At 50.5% G+C, this 14295-nt stretch overlaps 6 protein-coding genes across 6 annotated transcripts; 3 read left to right on the top strand and 3 right to left on the bottom strand.

Moving 5' to 3' along the window:
- Nucleotides 1-218: 218 nt before the first annotated feature.
- On the bottom strand, nt 219-3505 carry BDQ94DRAFT_148007 (transcription factor domain-containing protein). Its single transcript, XM_026767121.1, has 11 exons — nt 3335-3505; nt 2778-3283; nt 2595-2723; nt 2489-2532; nt 2284-2427; nt 1721-2229; nt 1545-1669; nt 1421-1496; nt 1288-1372; nt 860-1231; nt 219-796 (listed from the first exon to the last, which is right to left on the bottom strand). Exons 2-11 carry the CDS (start codon nt 2855-2857, stop codon nt 336-338), a joined length of 2025 nt encoding a protein of 674 aa, XP_026623809.1. The 5' UTR covers nt 2858-3283; nt 3335-3505; the 3' UTR covers nt 219-335.
- A 20-nt stretch (nt 3506-3525) lies between these two features.
- On the top strand, nt 3526-5626 carry BDQ94DRAFT_64692 (putative cytochrome P450 monooxygenase). The gene is made up of 2 exons (XM_026776251.1): nt 3526-4019; nt 4066-5626. Exons 1-2 carry the CDS (start codon nt 3747-3749, stop codon nt 5107-5109), a joined length of 1317 nt encoding a protein of 438 aa, XP_026623810.1. The 5' UTR covers nt 3526-3746; the 3' UTR covers nt 5110-5626.
- BDQ94DRAFT_148013 (putative MFS maltose transporter) lies at nt 5586-7933 on the bottom strand. The gene is made up of 5 exons (XM_026767122.1): nt 7349-7933; nt 7031-7288; nt 6724-6972; nt 6355-6661; nt 5586-6285 (listed from the first exon to the last, which is right to left on the bottom strand). The coding sequence occupies exons 1-5, from the start codon at nt 7553-7555 to the stop codon at nt 5705-5707; spliced, it is 1602 nt and encodes a 533-aa protein (XP_026623811.1). The 5' UTR covers nt 7556-7933; the 3' UTR covers nt 5586-5704.
- A 2001-nt stretch (nt 7934-9934) lies between these two features.
- On the top strand, nt 9935-10713 carry BDQ94DRAFT_172560 (uncharacterized protein; the record flags this gene model as incomplete). Its single annotated transcript, XM_026771975.1, has 3 exons — nt 9935-10054; nt 10104-10601; nt 10648-10713. 3 exons carry the CDS (start codon nt 9935-9937, stop codon nt 10711-10713), a joined length of 684 nt encoding a protein of 227 aa, XP_026623812.1.
- A 408-nt stretch (nt 10714-11121) lies between these two features.
- BDQ94DRAFT_180822 (putative 3-hydroxyacyl-CoA dehydrogenase) lies at nt 11122-12395 on the bottom strand. Its single transcript, XM_026773737.1, has 3 exons — nt 12280-12395; nt 11879-12213; nt 11122-11826 (listed from the first exon to the last, which is right to left on the bottom strand). The coding sequence occupies exons 1-3, from the start codon at nt 12389-12391 to the stop codon at nt 11287-11289; spliced, it is 987 nt and encodes a 328-aa protein (XP_026623813.1). The 5' UTR covers nt 12392-12395; the 3' UTR covers nt 11122-11286.
- Nucleotides 12396-13499: 1104 nt separating this feature from the next.
- Nucleotides 13500-14225, top strand: BDQ94DRAFT_148017 (uncharacterized protein). The gene has a single exon (XM_026767123.1). The coding sequence runs from the start codon at nt 13598-13600 to the stop codon at nt 13961-13963; it is 366 nt and encodes a 121-aa protein (XP_026623814.1). The 5' UTR covers nt 13500-13597; the 3' UTR covers nt 13964-14225.
- The last annotated feature ends 70 nt before the right edge of the window (nt 14226-14295 follow it).

Here is a 14295-nt window from a genome sequence, read left to right on the forward strand (position 1 = left end):
AGAGAGATTATTCTTGTCGGAGATGTATTATAGTGGATATCAGATCAGATAGTCATATTCACAATGCATTCCTGAGTAACATTGGACCCTCTGCTGAAAGGGTCATGTTGCTGCTGTTAAAAATGAAACGTTCTCCATTGAAATAAATGAATACTGAGTACGTTGCGGGGAGTCGTAGAACAACTGCCAGGTAATGATGATACTATATATTTCAACATTGAAAGAGCAAATTCACACACCACACCACGCTAACTCGACTACGAATACAGAAGCTAAGGGACGAGTAACGTCCAAGAAATTCTTCAAGTTCTTCACTGTATATACTAGAGGGTATTTCATTTCTTTAAAGTATTCTCAATCCAGTCAGTATCCATATCAATGTCAATCTGGCCTAGAACCTCCTCCCACAGTCCGGGATCGTCGTTGACATCAAAGTTAAACGAGATCTCCTGCATCGACGGTATTTCTTGCTGTGGGGTCCAAGAAGCCTCCCCCGTCGGGTGATCGACTGCGTTCTGTGACGGCGTTGGCTGCTGTGTGCTATTGGGCGTAACGGGCACTCCCGCAGCGTCTCCTTGCTTGCAGCTCTTCTGACCAATAGAAGATCGTAATTCAAGAAGAAGGGAGTGACGAGCAGCCAGGTTGGTGTTGCCTCGGTCAGCCATGCTGCGAAGCAGATTAATCGATATCTCCATCGCTCGTGCATTAGCAGTGTTGTATGGGAATGCGGCATTGACCATCACAAGCAAAAGGGCGGCGGAAAAGATGTACTCTCCGTCTAGGTAGCCGTACGTAGCTAAACACAGTATTAAAAAAGGAGCCTGAAGATGAGTTTAAGCAAATGGCGAGATAAACATACCGACCAAGTTGTGTTTCGCTGCTGCATCCATTATAAGGGTGGTGGCCCGAGCTGCTGCCACGCAGCTCTCAATCACCGCTACGGTGTTTTGCGATAGCCCTTCTTTCCAGTCCACGGTTGCAGAGCCCCCCTCTTCAGCATCGAGCCGACGTTGAATGACGTAGAAGACCAAAGGCCGTGCGGTCATGTTGACACAGGAATAAAAGTGTAAAAATATCGAGACCGACTCCCGATTGATGTGAGTACTCAGTGTGGAGAAGTCGATACGGAGACGATCAGGTATACGTCGCAGCCAGTCAGAAAGCTCATCCGTAATACTCTGCACAGACGCTAGCAAGTTCGAGCCCGATCGTGGCTTCTTGCGATAAATTTCTTCGTAATATGTCAATGGAGTCTCTGTTTGAGGCAATGATGAGTCGGTCACAAACCTTCGCCTATCCTACCCAAAATCCGAGACAATTGTGTATAGTAGGTGAGAACCACTGATGGCCAAGGGACCACCTCAGTTGCGCTCTAATTAATGTTAGAAGAAACTAGGCGATGGACTTCCTCATTACTTACTGCAGGCTGCGGCCATGTTGTACCAATATCCTCATCGTGGATCGTGATCGGATTACCAGATTTCACAGACAGAAGTCTATTACGGGTTAGTAAGTACTATGGGCGAGAGAGACGTGAGATTAACCGATCCAGACTATACACCGACCACCAAGCCCGCCGCCGACGATTCCGATCTTCTTCACTAACGTCTGGGTCAAGGACCTCTTGATGAAGTCCCAGTGAAATGGCCATGCGAAGAGCAAGACCGATCTATATGCCCTGCATTAGCGGTCGAAGTTATCGTGTGGACGGGGAACTCACATAAAGGAACGCAGCATCTCGACGATTGAGATTCTGCATATAGTACGCAACATAGCAAAGGACCTCCACGAAGAAGATAGAGCCTTCCTCGTGGATGTCGGGTAAGAAGCGTAGTGCATGTTTGAAATACTTGAATCCCGGAGGCCCGTCATCTCCAGACCACTGGTTCACCGAATACATTAGGCCGAAGGCTATGACTAGTAACACCTGGCAGTAGACTAGACACGACTCTCGGCTGAGTGCGTCTGGAGGTTGGCTGTAAACGAGATGGAGTCGCTCTTCGAAATCATGGGGCTGAATCAGGGAAAATATTGTTCCAATGTAGACATACTGTACCCAGTACAGTCGTTTAGCGTACTCGAATGGGGGTAGTTGGGGAAGAACCCGCGGAGCCGAGCGACGTAGAGATAGAGGGTCATCGTACAATGGCCGCATATCCAATGCCAAGTTAGTTGATGAGGGGTTTAGGCGTTTCGCCAAATGAGTGGTGGAAGATGCCCCGACATAATCTGTCCATTGATCAGCTCAGCTACGCAGGCATCGGGACCTCAAGACAAGCTCACGATGTTCTCCTGACCGATTCAAGAAGACGTGACCTGTCTCATTGTACCACCAGTCATCTCGCTCGAGAGGCACCTCCACATTATTATAGGGACTGCTCTGGATGGACGTAGGGGGGTTGGGGAGAGACAGTGGGCGACCTTCATCTGCACGAAGCGATTAATCAGTCAATGTGCCGATGAATGAAGATGGAATGATATTTCAAACCTCGACGGCTGGCCTGTGCCTGGGCGCGAAGTTGACGAAAGTAGCTAAAGAATGTTGGTCACCTATTCAGGCATCTATTCCGTTCCTTCCAGGCTTCCAGGCTCACCTTTCGGGAATCGAGACGCGCTTCTCAGCTTCCGAGTAGACACACTGTTGGCCCACCTCTGCACATGCAGCACATGGATAGGGTGGGTTGCCAGCGCACCGGGTCTTTCTGTTGCGGCATCGGTTACACCTACAAAGGGATATTAGCTGACTAGCCTAGGACCCTAGCATATTGCTGACGCACGCGACCATCGACCGTCTCGCATTGGGCTGGTGCTCTGCAGCTCGCTGCTGCAGCCCACTTCGTCCTTTTCTCTGAGCCATGGCAGACCGCACTGCTATTGATAGATCACAATCACCATGTCGCACACCACTTTATTGCAGGGGATTGGTGAGTCTGAAGCACTCTAGGCTTGCTGTTGCGGATGCTGCCCACGGCTGGAGATGCCGATCAACGTCCACAATACAGCGGAGATGAGGGGACCAGACACGTGGGATGGATCTCACCGGGGTTGGAGAAGGAGTGGCTGGAATACACACCGATCCAGCAACACTGATGGGAGCTCGGACTCCACCCGATAAGTGTTCCTTTGGTGGATTGTAGCCAGCCGTTGGCGCCCAAGCCAAAGGACTGCTCGATTCCCGTGCGATCGGCCTTTCCACGGTCAAGCGTGAGATGGACTTAAGGCGGGCTACTGTGCAGGCAGAACTAAATGCCACCCCTTGACAGGTTGCTATCTTCATCCAATCCTACGACCTCATGAGAAATGTCGATGACTTAGATGTGATCAGACGACTTATCTGCCGTTACATTGCGAGACCCCACATTGTGTTGTGTTGCAGCCAAACAATGCTGGAAGCAGAGTGGCCGCACCTCGGCCCGACCGACAACGGACCCCCCTGAGGGGCACCAATTCTTATCACGTAATGACCTGGTGCCATTATTCACACCCAGGCACTGCCGGTTTAAAGTTCAGGCCTGAACCCACTCGCGTGCGGGTGCCTGGGGACCTTTTAGACGTGTCGCGTATCTTGGAGCCCATGACTTCACTGCCGGCCTGCTCCGATTCATTTTCTCGACTCGGGATATCGCGGCTGTGAGAAATGGGAGACGATGATGTGTTTATCCCGCCAGAGTGTCATCATCATTCGATATAACCAAAACCATTCCAATCACTGTGCCGGACAATGAACCAGCATTCCAGCTTCCGCCATGGGGGTAGGCGCCGTTGCAGTTCTACTGCTCGCCGTGCTGACAGTCTTGCGCGCCCTCCGCAATTATAGTCGTCTACGTGCTATCCCTGGTCCTTCAGTCGCTGGATGGTCGGACTTTTGGCGCATATGTGTTCGCAATAAATCTCACTATGGTCGGCGTCTGTCGAGTCTTCACCGGATATATGGCACGGTTGTGCGGTTGGGACCGCGCTTCCTCAGTGTCGCAGACGGAACGATTATAGGTCATCTAGATCATGGGGTCGATGGCGGGGTACGTGCTCAGCTGGTATTCGAGTGATAGTTGCTAATCCTCGCAGTCACCAGAACTCCAACATAGAAATACAATGCCCTTGAATAGCGTCACCATCAGCTCGGACACTCTTCAGACAACACATCCTACCTGGGAACGCTCTCAGGGGATACCCGAGTACGAAGGAGTAATCGATCCGTCCACGAAACAACTCATCAAAGCGATACGAAGATACCGTGTGTTGGATATAACCTCGTCACTGCGCATATTTGCCACGACGTTTATAAACCAGCTTACTGCTGATGGTTTACTACAAGAAAGACATAACAATTCGAGGGGAAGCGGAAGCAGATGGCTGAGTGTATTCTCGACAGTTGAATACATGCTCATCCGAAGCCCGGTGACGGCACTGAAGAGAGATCGCGGACGTCGGCTAGCAACCTGTGCGACATTACCAGTCGCCGCGCCTACTGTTTCTGTCGGAGAGAATGGTGCAGGTAGCTCAACTGGCACTTTACCTAGCCAACCACGGCCGTGCGATGGAAGCCGGACGAGGCCATCTCCTAATGCTGTGCGTGGAGCCCATGGTGCTGCGGCTACATTCGTATCGTTATTCTACTTTCTATTGAGGCACCAGGACTTTCTTGATAGACTTCGGTTCGAGATAGACACTTCGTTTGGCATTGGATCGCTGTCAGACATACCTCGGTGGAGAGAGCTGAACAGATTATCCTATCTTGATGCCGTGCTGAAAGAGACGATGCGGCTGTCAGTGGATTTTGAAGAGGAGATCAAAGCAGCAGTAGATGGTGTCACAGTGGCAGGGTTTTCGGTTCGCAAAAATACGATCCTAACATGGAACTCCCATGTTCTGCACTTCGACAGCGAGACATTTGGGAATGATGTCCATTCATTTCGACCTGAGCGGTGGCTTATGGCAGATGCACAACAGCGAAGCCGGATGGAGCAGGGATTGATCTCCTTCAACCGCTGCGTGCGCGACCATCCCGAAGCCCAGGTGGTTTGGATGGAATTGAAGAAAGTTGTTGTATTGATTCTTATGAAGTTTAATGTGAGTTGCACGAGGGAAATACTGCCAGCTCATCACTGACTGGAATTGGTAATAGACGCAGCTTCTTCATGCCGCAGAGCCTAGCATTGACGCCGAAGACATTTTTACTCCGCCTTCTCTTATCGTTGGATTTACCCCGAGAGTTCCTGGATTTTGAGAGTACCAGCTTATCCGACGCACCTCTCTTTCGTTCTTCTTTTTCTTTCTAGGGCATTGATGCCGTTTTGCTATCTTTGCATTTCTACTTGCTTAGTTAAGATACCCAGATAAAGCAATTGCCATACGATTCTTGCCTGCAATCACAGCCTTACTGCCTATCCTAGAGCGACTTCCCACCAAATTATCATATAACAAATTACTGCAAAGAGATACCCCATGCTAAGCTTTCTATACGACCACCACCCTCTACAAGCAATGCCAAGATCCGGAACGGCGCGTACAATCGCGTCAACCAGCGGCCGCTGACAGCACTCGTCTACCACCTACATGGGCATCAACATACCCAGCAACCCAGCAGAAGACCAAGATTATCCCAATGAACTCCATAATTCACTACTATACTACCAATCTCAAAAGATCCCCATACTACAACCACCCCCTCACCTTCCACCCCACAACACCCCAAATCAACCCACTACTCGTTCTCATCGACCCCAATCTCCGTCGTCTTGAACTTTCTCGCAGAAATCTTTCTCTTGAACAAAATATCCGCCTCACGATACGACCGATGCTTCAATTCAGGCAATCCAAAGTACGCTCCAACCCACACCACCAGCGCCGTGCATCCCCAGACATACCCGCACTTGCCGGCCAAGTTCCACCCTGTGGTATTCAGCATCCGGGACGACAGATAAATCATCGGGATTTCAGTAATGTAGTACGCGGACCGTCCAACAGCTGTGCTTAGCGCGCGGAGCCGCACCGATGATGTCTCGGAGATGATAGTGTACGAGATGGGGCCTTGTGCGCCGGCGAAGACCACGGAAATGATCACACCGAGACAGGCTTGCGCGTAATTCGTCTTGTGGTTCTGTGGTACGGAGGCGATGATTCCGAGGATGAACAGGAAGACGATGTTTGTGGCGGTACCGTAGAGGAAGACAGTGCGGCGGCGGAACCATGAGGTGAGGACCCAGGAAACGGCGTTGGCGACGAATTGAAGACAGGTTGTGATGAGGTTCAGTTGGAAGGCTTTGTCGGCGGAGATGCCGGCCTCTGTATACAAATTAATTTTTAGAGAGACTTCGACGATAGGGACAGCTGGGATGTCGGTTGGGAACTCACGCTCGAAAAAGTATGTAGCCTGGTTCGCGATCAAGTTACCCGCGAAATTCTGCGACGCGTAGATGAGACAGGTAATGATTGTTCGTCTGCGATCGGTACCCTTCCAGAGATCGAGTAGCGTGGGGTTACCACCTGTTTCCTCTTCGATCTTGACTGTACGTTCGATCATGGCGAGGGATTGGTGGGCTTGTGCTTCGGTTTTGGCGCCGAGGCGTTTGATGGATTTCAGGGCTTCTTCTTTGCGGCCGCGGCGAATGAGCCACCAGGGGGATTCGGGGGCGAAGAAGAGGAGGACCATGAGGGGAGTCTAGAGGGGACATTGCTCATTAGTGGTCGTTGAGTAACGGGCATTGGAGGAAGAGGGTGTACCGGGAAGATCCACTGCAGGGCAAGTGGTGCGCGCCATTCCCATTGCGTCTCGAGAGAGTTGTAGCCATATGTAGCACCCGCGACGATGATGGAACCAATGGACCAACTCATTTGCAAGGTTGCGGTGACTGCAGCGCGGAGGGGAAGGGGAACGACTTCACTGGCGTAGGCTGGGGAGTTGGCGATGAAGAAACCCCATGGGACACCTTCTAGGGCTTGGCCGACCACGAGCAGAGTGAGGGAGTTCGCCTATGCAGGAAGGTATTAGGTGAGGTGGAACTGACACGGGTGTACGCAGGCCACTTACGAAGAATGAGATGAAAATCGTCGCGTTCATGAGAACCAGACCCAGCATAGTCGTCCAGCGGTATCCGATCTTGTTGGTGATCGGTCCCGCCAGATATACACCCACGAAGGCACCGCATTGACCAGACTGGAACAGAGCACTCTGCCATTTAGTCGGGATCGCATAGACACCCGGTGAGGTTTCGACGCCGAAGACCTTGGAGAAGTGATCAAGTGCGACGAAATTGGTGTTGAGGAACATGTCGAACGATTCCATGACCTGGGAGTCATAAGTATTTCAGCATCGCCATTAGTCTGGGTGGATGTGGAAGAGACTCACGATAGTGAAACACATGATGAACGCCCAGAAGCAAGCCCAAGGGTACTGCTTAGCAGCCTCCCAGACACCCATTTGATGCTCGTAATTCTCACCATCAAAGGCTTCATGCATAAGATCGGGGTTGTCCAGAACCTCAGACTGGTGGATGTCCACCTTCTCGCTCTGAGGCTTCTCATCCCGCTGTTCGGCGACGCTTTCTGCCGCCATCTTGTCGGATTTCAGGCTTTACCACCGTGTCACTTTGAGGGAGAGCTACGGGGAATAGAAAGTCTCACGGGGGGGAAAGAGGGAAAAGCGTCGGCCAAAAGGGCGGGATCCAGGTCTTAAATTGACTTGACTATCCTACCCATGTAACTGTGTGACCTGGGAGTGCCGCCCGGCGTTTTCCCCCTTTCCACCACAGCAGGAATAAGCAGCAAGGAGCAAGTGAAATGCAGGCCTTGAAAATACGAGCTAAATGAACTCAAATTGAGACAAGTCTAGGTCACTAACGTGGTTGAACATGTGGTTGCTTTCTCCACAAAATTACCCCATTGGCCCGGGCAGAAAGGGCTACTAGCTGGAAACCACCAACATTATCCAGCGATGACCAGCTTTGCGGGGGAAATGCCAATTGGGGATGCGGGGCCCCAGATGACTCCTGAGATCCCGCATGGACCTCGATTCTGTAAACCTCGGCTGGTGGTTGGCGGAATATCTCACGCCACAGCGCGTTGGGATTGGTTGTGAAGGACTTAGCTAGGGGGCCAGGTTACAAGCCTTTGGTGTTACTGAATCCTTGCAATAGGAGGCCATTCTCGATTCTAGCTAGTTCCGGGCAAGATATTAACCACGCGACACGTGTGTGGTAGCATCAATCCAGTTGTTTTGTGTTAAACAGTGACACGAAGGGATTAAGACTTCACGTTTTGTCGAGCGGTTGCAAAACTGAATGATCTGTAGGTAATGTTCTGAATGCTAAGAATATACCAAGCCCTGCCAAGTAGTCATTAAGCCCCTGCCGTTTTCTAGGCTTTTCTGCCGACCCCTCGGCTACGTGCAGAGAAAAGCATTTTCAGTCCCAGTAATGATTCACGTTTTGGATCACTACTCAATCAAGCCACTTGTGATACATTAACCAAGCTTTGATTTACGCGTGACATGGTGGTTGCCACTAGCTACATTCAGATGGTCACATTTCCTGGTTGCAGTAGTAGTAGCTGATTTCCCGTGGAAAAGCAAGCCGCGGCTGGCTGGATTGGATACAGCGCCACCGCTTGTTTTTGTTAATCCTGGGCCTCGTACATGGCATCCCACTCACCAGCAAGTCATTACCTATATGTTATTTAATGTTTTGGTCGTTACACAAGAAGACATAGGTAATGTGTCGTAACCTCGCTCCCATTCTCTGCCTGCCTCAAGGCGCATACATTAGACCATGAAGCTCTAGTTAATCAGCAGTCCCCGATCACTGTATCTAACCGAGGGATGTACAGACCCGGCTAGACGGGTTTCATTGGGCAAGGATGAAGCCTTTACAGACTAGTGGATGATATAGGATCCCGCCACCTGCGGGCTAGCGCAGACGCAACACAGACCTCAGAAGTCACCACCAACCATAAATTACTATCAGGCAACCCATATCATGCTCATGTGAATTTAACCGAAGCTCTTAACAGCCCGACGCTGGGGCCGCACCTCTGACAGCTCAACGGTAGCTTGCCCGAACTCCACGTGCGCGGGCTTGAGGCTTTATGAAGCTTTCAAGCTACTGTACAACCTCCTTTCTCAATATTACGCCACCGTGCTATGGATGCACGGCGTTTTCATCCGCGTAGCGTAGAGGAGAGATGCGTCGATGCCTTAGTATGAGGTTCTTCGTTTCTTAGTTAGTCCTGTCGCTATTCGCACACTGCGAAAAATAATCACAACACTATCCACTTCCCCAAATGATACAAGTTATCATGATCCTTGGTAGATAGTGCATCTCTTCCAAGCAATTTCCCGGGACTTTTAATTCCCTTCGGCTAATATCTGATGTGAAATAACCAAAGTTGTCACACCTCTTGGTTAATAAGAAGTCTTCGTCTCAATATGGTCTGATCTGACCCGAAACATGTTTCCCATACTTTTACGAGCGCTAACGATAAGGTTGGCCTTGTTGATGCTGTGCTTTCAGTCCGATAGGGTTAGACTGATTGATGAGCTCACGTGGCCTGTTCTCGTTCATCATGGTGGAGGATATGTAAAGCCCTGCAAGGAAACGAATAGCGGACAGGACAGATGACGGTAGATCCCCCTTTTGACACTGCATGCGATCGGCTTATTTTTATTTGTTATCAGGAATTATGATTAACCATACGCCGTAGTTGATACAGTATGCAGTTGTTGTCATCAGCAAAGTGGCATTTCGTTACAGTTCAACCGGATAGGGCAGAATCCGAGTCCAGTCGATGAATGAGGACATTTATGCCTCGGGCACTATGCATGACATTGAATCCCCGCAAGGGATGAGCAGGCTTGCATCCCTCATCAACTGGATAGACAAGGCAGCATACAACTCACAATCAACCCTCATCTTCCACTCGCAAATTTCACATAGCCCTCATGTCTAAAGAGATTGAATTGAACCCACCCGAGGTTGAATTCCTCGAAAAGCTAAAGGAGAGTAAGTACTCCGTGGTATTCAAAGTCCGTTTCAGGGAACGAATATGTGTCATGAAGGTGGTAAGTAATTATTCCCATCCCGTCACTGCCTTCTCACTTATGATCAAAGTATCATGATAGGGGTCCGTCCGAGTGGGATCCCCCTTACCGGGAAGTCAATCTCTTCATCTCCGAGTCTACCGCCTACCATCGACTAGAATCGAGGGGCTTATGCCAGAGGGGGGTTATCCCAGACTTCTATGGAACAATTAGAAAGATTCAACCGGCTGATTGGCCAAATCTTGAGATGTTCCTAAACGACAAATTACCGCCCAATGCTGTCCTTATCGAGTATATTCCAAACCTGCAGCAAATCGACCTATCCAACTACTCACCGAAACGCCTGACTAAATTCCGTGAGATCCTCGACGATATTCACGCGGCTGGAGTTCTCCATGCTGATCCGAAGCCTCGCAATATGATGGTGTCCTTATCGGAGGACGACAGGGTACTCTGGATAGACTTTGATTCTGCCCAGACATTTCCAGAGAGTGGTGATATGTCTCCAAGACAACGAAAATGGATTGAAGGAGAGGATGAGATGGTGGATTATTTTGTTGATGCCTTGGTAAGATTTCGTCTTTGTGCTACTGCTTTGGCTGACTGTTGAACAGGCGAAAGATTTCGAAGAAGGAAAGCTGAATCGCACGATTTCGTACTATTATGAATGGTACGTGTAGATAGAAAAACAAGGCTGAATCATACTATGTAGTTCGTACTCGATATAAGAGCTTGGTGCTTTGAATAGTTTTTTTTATTCATACTCCAGGAGTAGTAGCATTGATTCTTTGGTTCTTAGCACTATATCAGTGTTTTTCTCAGAGACCCAAGCATCAGGTATGTAATGAGGAGACGGTGCGATAAGGTGATGGCAACCATTCAATACTAGAGTCTGGCTTTACGATATGCTTCTAGAACTGCAGCACAGATGAGCTTCCCCCGAATGGAAAACCGTGTCGGAGGGATACGGAAAAGGTGTTGCTTACGAGTATCACGTGCGGCACATATCGGGCTATACCGGATGTATCAAAGCGCATGCGACAAACTGCAACAAAGCCTCGCGCCTCCTCGCAATCAACAAATCGTAAAACCGTGTCATTTATTTGTCATAACTTCATACATACATTCTTTTCTTTATATAGTTGATAGTATACCTATCATATATCAAGGAAATTTGACCAAGTGTCCAGCCTGGCCAACGCTATGGGTATCACCGGAAAAGGTATTTTTAGTAGTCGTGTGGTGGGCATTTCTCATGCAGCCCAGGCATCTTTCAACACCTTCTGTCCCCGAGCAAGAGTCTTCGCAGGGACTTCACCTAGCCATTGTGGCTCGAGACGATCGAGGTTCGCCTCGATTTCCCAGGCGCGGCCACCCTCGACGTACATAGAGGTGCCGTTCAGTGAGTCGTCCACGAGGACACCAGCAGCCACCTGAGCGACCTGGAGGGGAGAGCTGATGGGGAGGCCCTCCTCTTCCCATCGGTCGCACAGTTTCTTCGTTACAGCAGGATGAGTCTGGGTCATCCAGGGGCAGATGGTGTTAATGCGAATGTTGTGCTTGTAAGGGTGGATAAAATAGGGACGCAGCGAGCGCATCAGGCCTTGCACACCGTGCTTGGCTGCCTGGTAAACAGACACTCCCGGGGTCTCCTTGAACCCTGCGGCGCAAGAGAAAAGAGTGATGGAGCGATCCACACCCGGGCCACGGTTGTGGCGGAGGTAGGCGCCAGCGAGACGAACGACGTAGAGCGTTCCAGTGAGGTTGACGTCGAGGTCTCTGGTGGATGGGGGCTTATCATGGTTAGCGAAATCACTCAGTAGGTAGGTGCTGTGGGTAGCTTACCTCGCGCACAGCCTGAAGGCTTAGAGCATTGTCAAACCAATTCTCTTTTGGTTCCATACTGCCAGCAGTAACGACGACATGGTCGATGCGCTTGTAGGTCTTGAACGTAAAGTCAAAGAGATCCAGCACAGATTGGTAGTTCGTGATATCGGTCTCTTGGAAGGAGGAGCGCGGAGGTTTCGGGGGACCAGAGGGGTCCCAGTAGACAGGCCATTTCTCGCGACACTTCCGGCTCAAGGGTGCACCGGCAGTAGAATCAATGTCGCCAATGCATACGTAGGCGTTGTTTTCACAGCAAAGCTCGACAAGACTAGCGCCGATACCATTGGCACCTCCTGTTCCAAACGTGGGTTAGCATTGATAATGGATGAGTGATGGAAGACACAATGGGAAATACGTACCCACAATGAGAATGACCTTTTCTTCCAAAGCCTCCCGAGTGATTTCAGGGTGGAACTGGGTGATGGGGGTGGCCGAATTGGAGGAGAGGACGGGCTCAGTAGGAGCAATCATTGTGATAGGTCCGATAAGAAGAGGAGATGATTGATACGAAGTAAATTAGAGAAGGAAGGATAGAAGCACGACTCGAGGCCAACAGCTGGGGTTTCAAGAGGCTTTTATGCGGAACGACGGACGGGTTGACTCTTTGGAGGCCCGTAGTTAGCACGCTTCTCAAAGCCTACTAGTAGCTGGCAACGAGAACATGTGGTCATAAGCCAATAAAGATGCAGGAAGAAGAGCTGCTCAGCTTTTGGGACTTCTGGTCTGGTGGGGGCTGTATCGGGAAAGTGTAACTGTCGATGAGAGAGCGGGATGAGATAGGCGGCGCAGCTGCACCAGACTCGGATATCGTTGGACGATGCTGAGGGGGACTCCACCAAAAGTGCCATTCTCCGCCTGCCAGACGTCTTATCCACAGTGGAACGATTGATCGGCGATTGCGGGGGGAGGATGAGAGGATCCGGGGAACATCTGGAAAAGTGGGTTTCTTGCTCAAAATGGGGACATGTCGAAGAGAAAGATGGCAGAAGGAATCGCAGTTGCCGATGGATAGGGAAAGCGAGAGGAAGAAGTCGAACAAAAGAGAGAAGGTTAGACGATTCGGAGTGCCTGGCAAAAGTCCCGCTCGCTCTCCGTGGATCTTGACTTTCCCCTCTCGGATGACCCCAATCCTATCCCCGTCTCCTCCCACCCATTGCTTCCCTTCGTCTGGTCATCCAAGCCGCTCCGATGCTTGGTGCAGTGAATCCTTACCGTTTTCTAGTCACTACCAGGGGCACTGCCGCTTCAGGAATAATTCAATTACCAATTATTGCAGTATCTACCCCCCTCTTCCTCGCCATGGAACATGAAAAAAATCACTCACCCCCCTTAGCAACAGTTGAGGAATCATGGATCAATATCCCCCTGGCCCTACTCATCCATCCTTGGTTGGCCTCCTGCAGTCGGTTGGCATCCCGTCAGTCACCCTGCGCAAGCCCGAGCTAGTCAACAGTAATACAGATGGCTCAACTCCATCCCGAGCCGATAGAGGACAGCCAGCCACGGAGCGGCCAGTGCAACCTTGCAATGTAGCCTCGACAGCGTTGGCGTCGGGGCAATGCAGGGATGTATTTCTCGCCATCAATTGAAAATGATCCTTAATCCGTTACGGTTACCGGGAGAATTGGCGGCCATTGAAGATGGCTGACTTGATTGGCTAAGGCCGTATTTAGCAGGATGCCGAGACGTCATCCCAGCGACGGGTGCAATGCATTCCATCCGAGGCTGATAGGCGCTGTGAGGGCCTATCACAGTAACAGGCAGGTATTGCGCGACACCACTACCAGTGCTGCCACTCGGAAATGGCCCTTCATTAGCCTTTCATGTCATGGCCCATCCTGCTGTGGCCTGTGCGCAATTGAGTTCCGTCTCACTTTGCCTTTCGAAACATGCAGCCCGTTTCGTAGGAGCTTACTCTCTACCGCTGGATCCCCATTGTCTGCGCAATCAGATGCAGCTCGTAGAATTCGTCAACACCCCAATACACATGTAAGTTTAGGAGGCATGAATAGTGATGAAATAGGCTTGCCGAAGGAACTGTGATAGGGTGAATTGGGGGTCCGATGCCCGGACAACGCTAGGGGTGATTACGGAAGAAGCAGCATCCGAGACGTAGTCGGTGTTTGCTAAGACCTTCATTTCAGCCAGCAGCAGCTAATCCCAGACCGTCATCCTGCCGGATGGACTTTGCCTATCTTGTTCCATCTTGCAGCATCTGCGGACTACCGTACTCCGTCGGGGCTGTTGCTCCATGCTCACTTGAGTGAAGAGGCAGCTGAAGGTTGGCAATGATCGGAGAGGAGAATGAGGAGATTGATAGGGACGACGCAGTAGTGTGGGAGTGGATCGGCCGAGGATTCCGATGGAATCGCATC

The sequence above is a fragment of the Aspergillus welwitschiae genome (genome assembly GCF_003344945.1).
Source record: "Aspergillus welwitschiae strain CBS 139.54b unplaced genomic scaffold BDQ94scaffold_27, whole genome shotgun sequence".
Taxonomy (NCBI): domain Eukaryota; kingdom Fungi; phylum Ascomycota; class Eurotiomycetes; order Eurotiales; family Aspergillaceae; genus Aspergillus; species Aspergillus welwitschiae.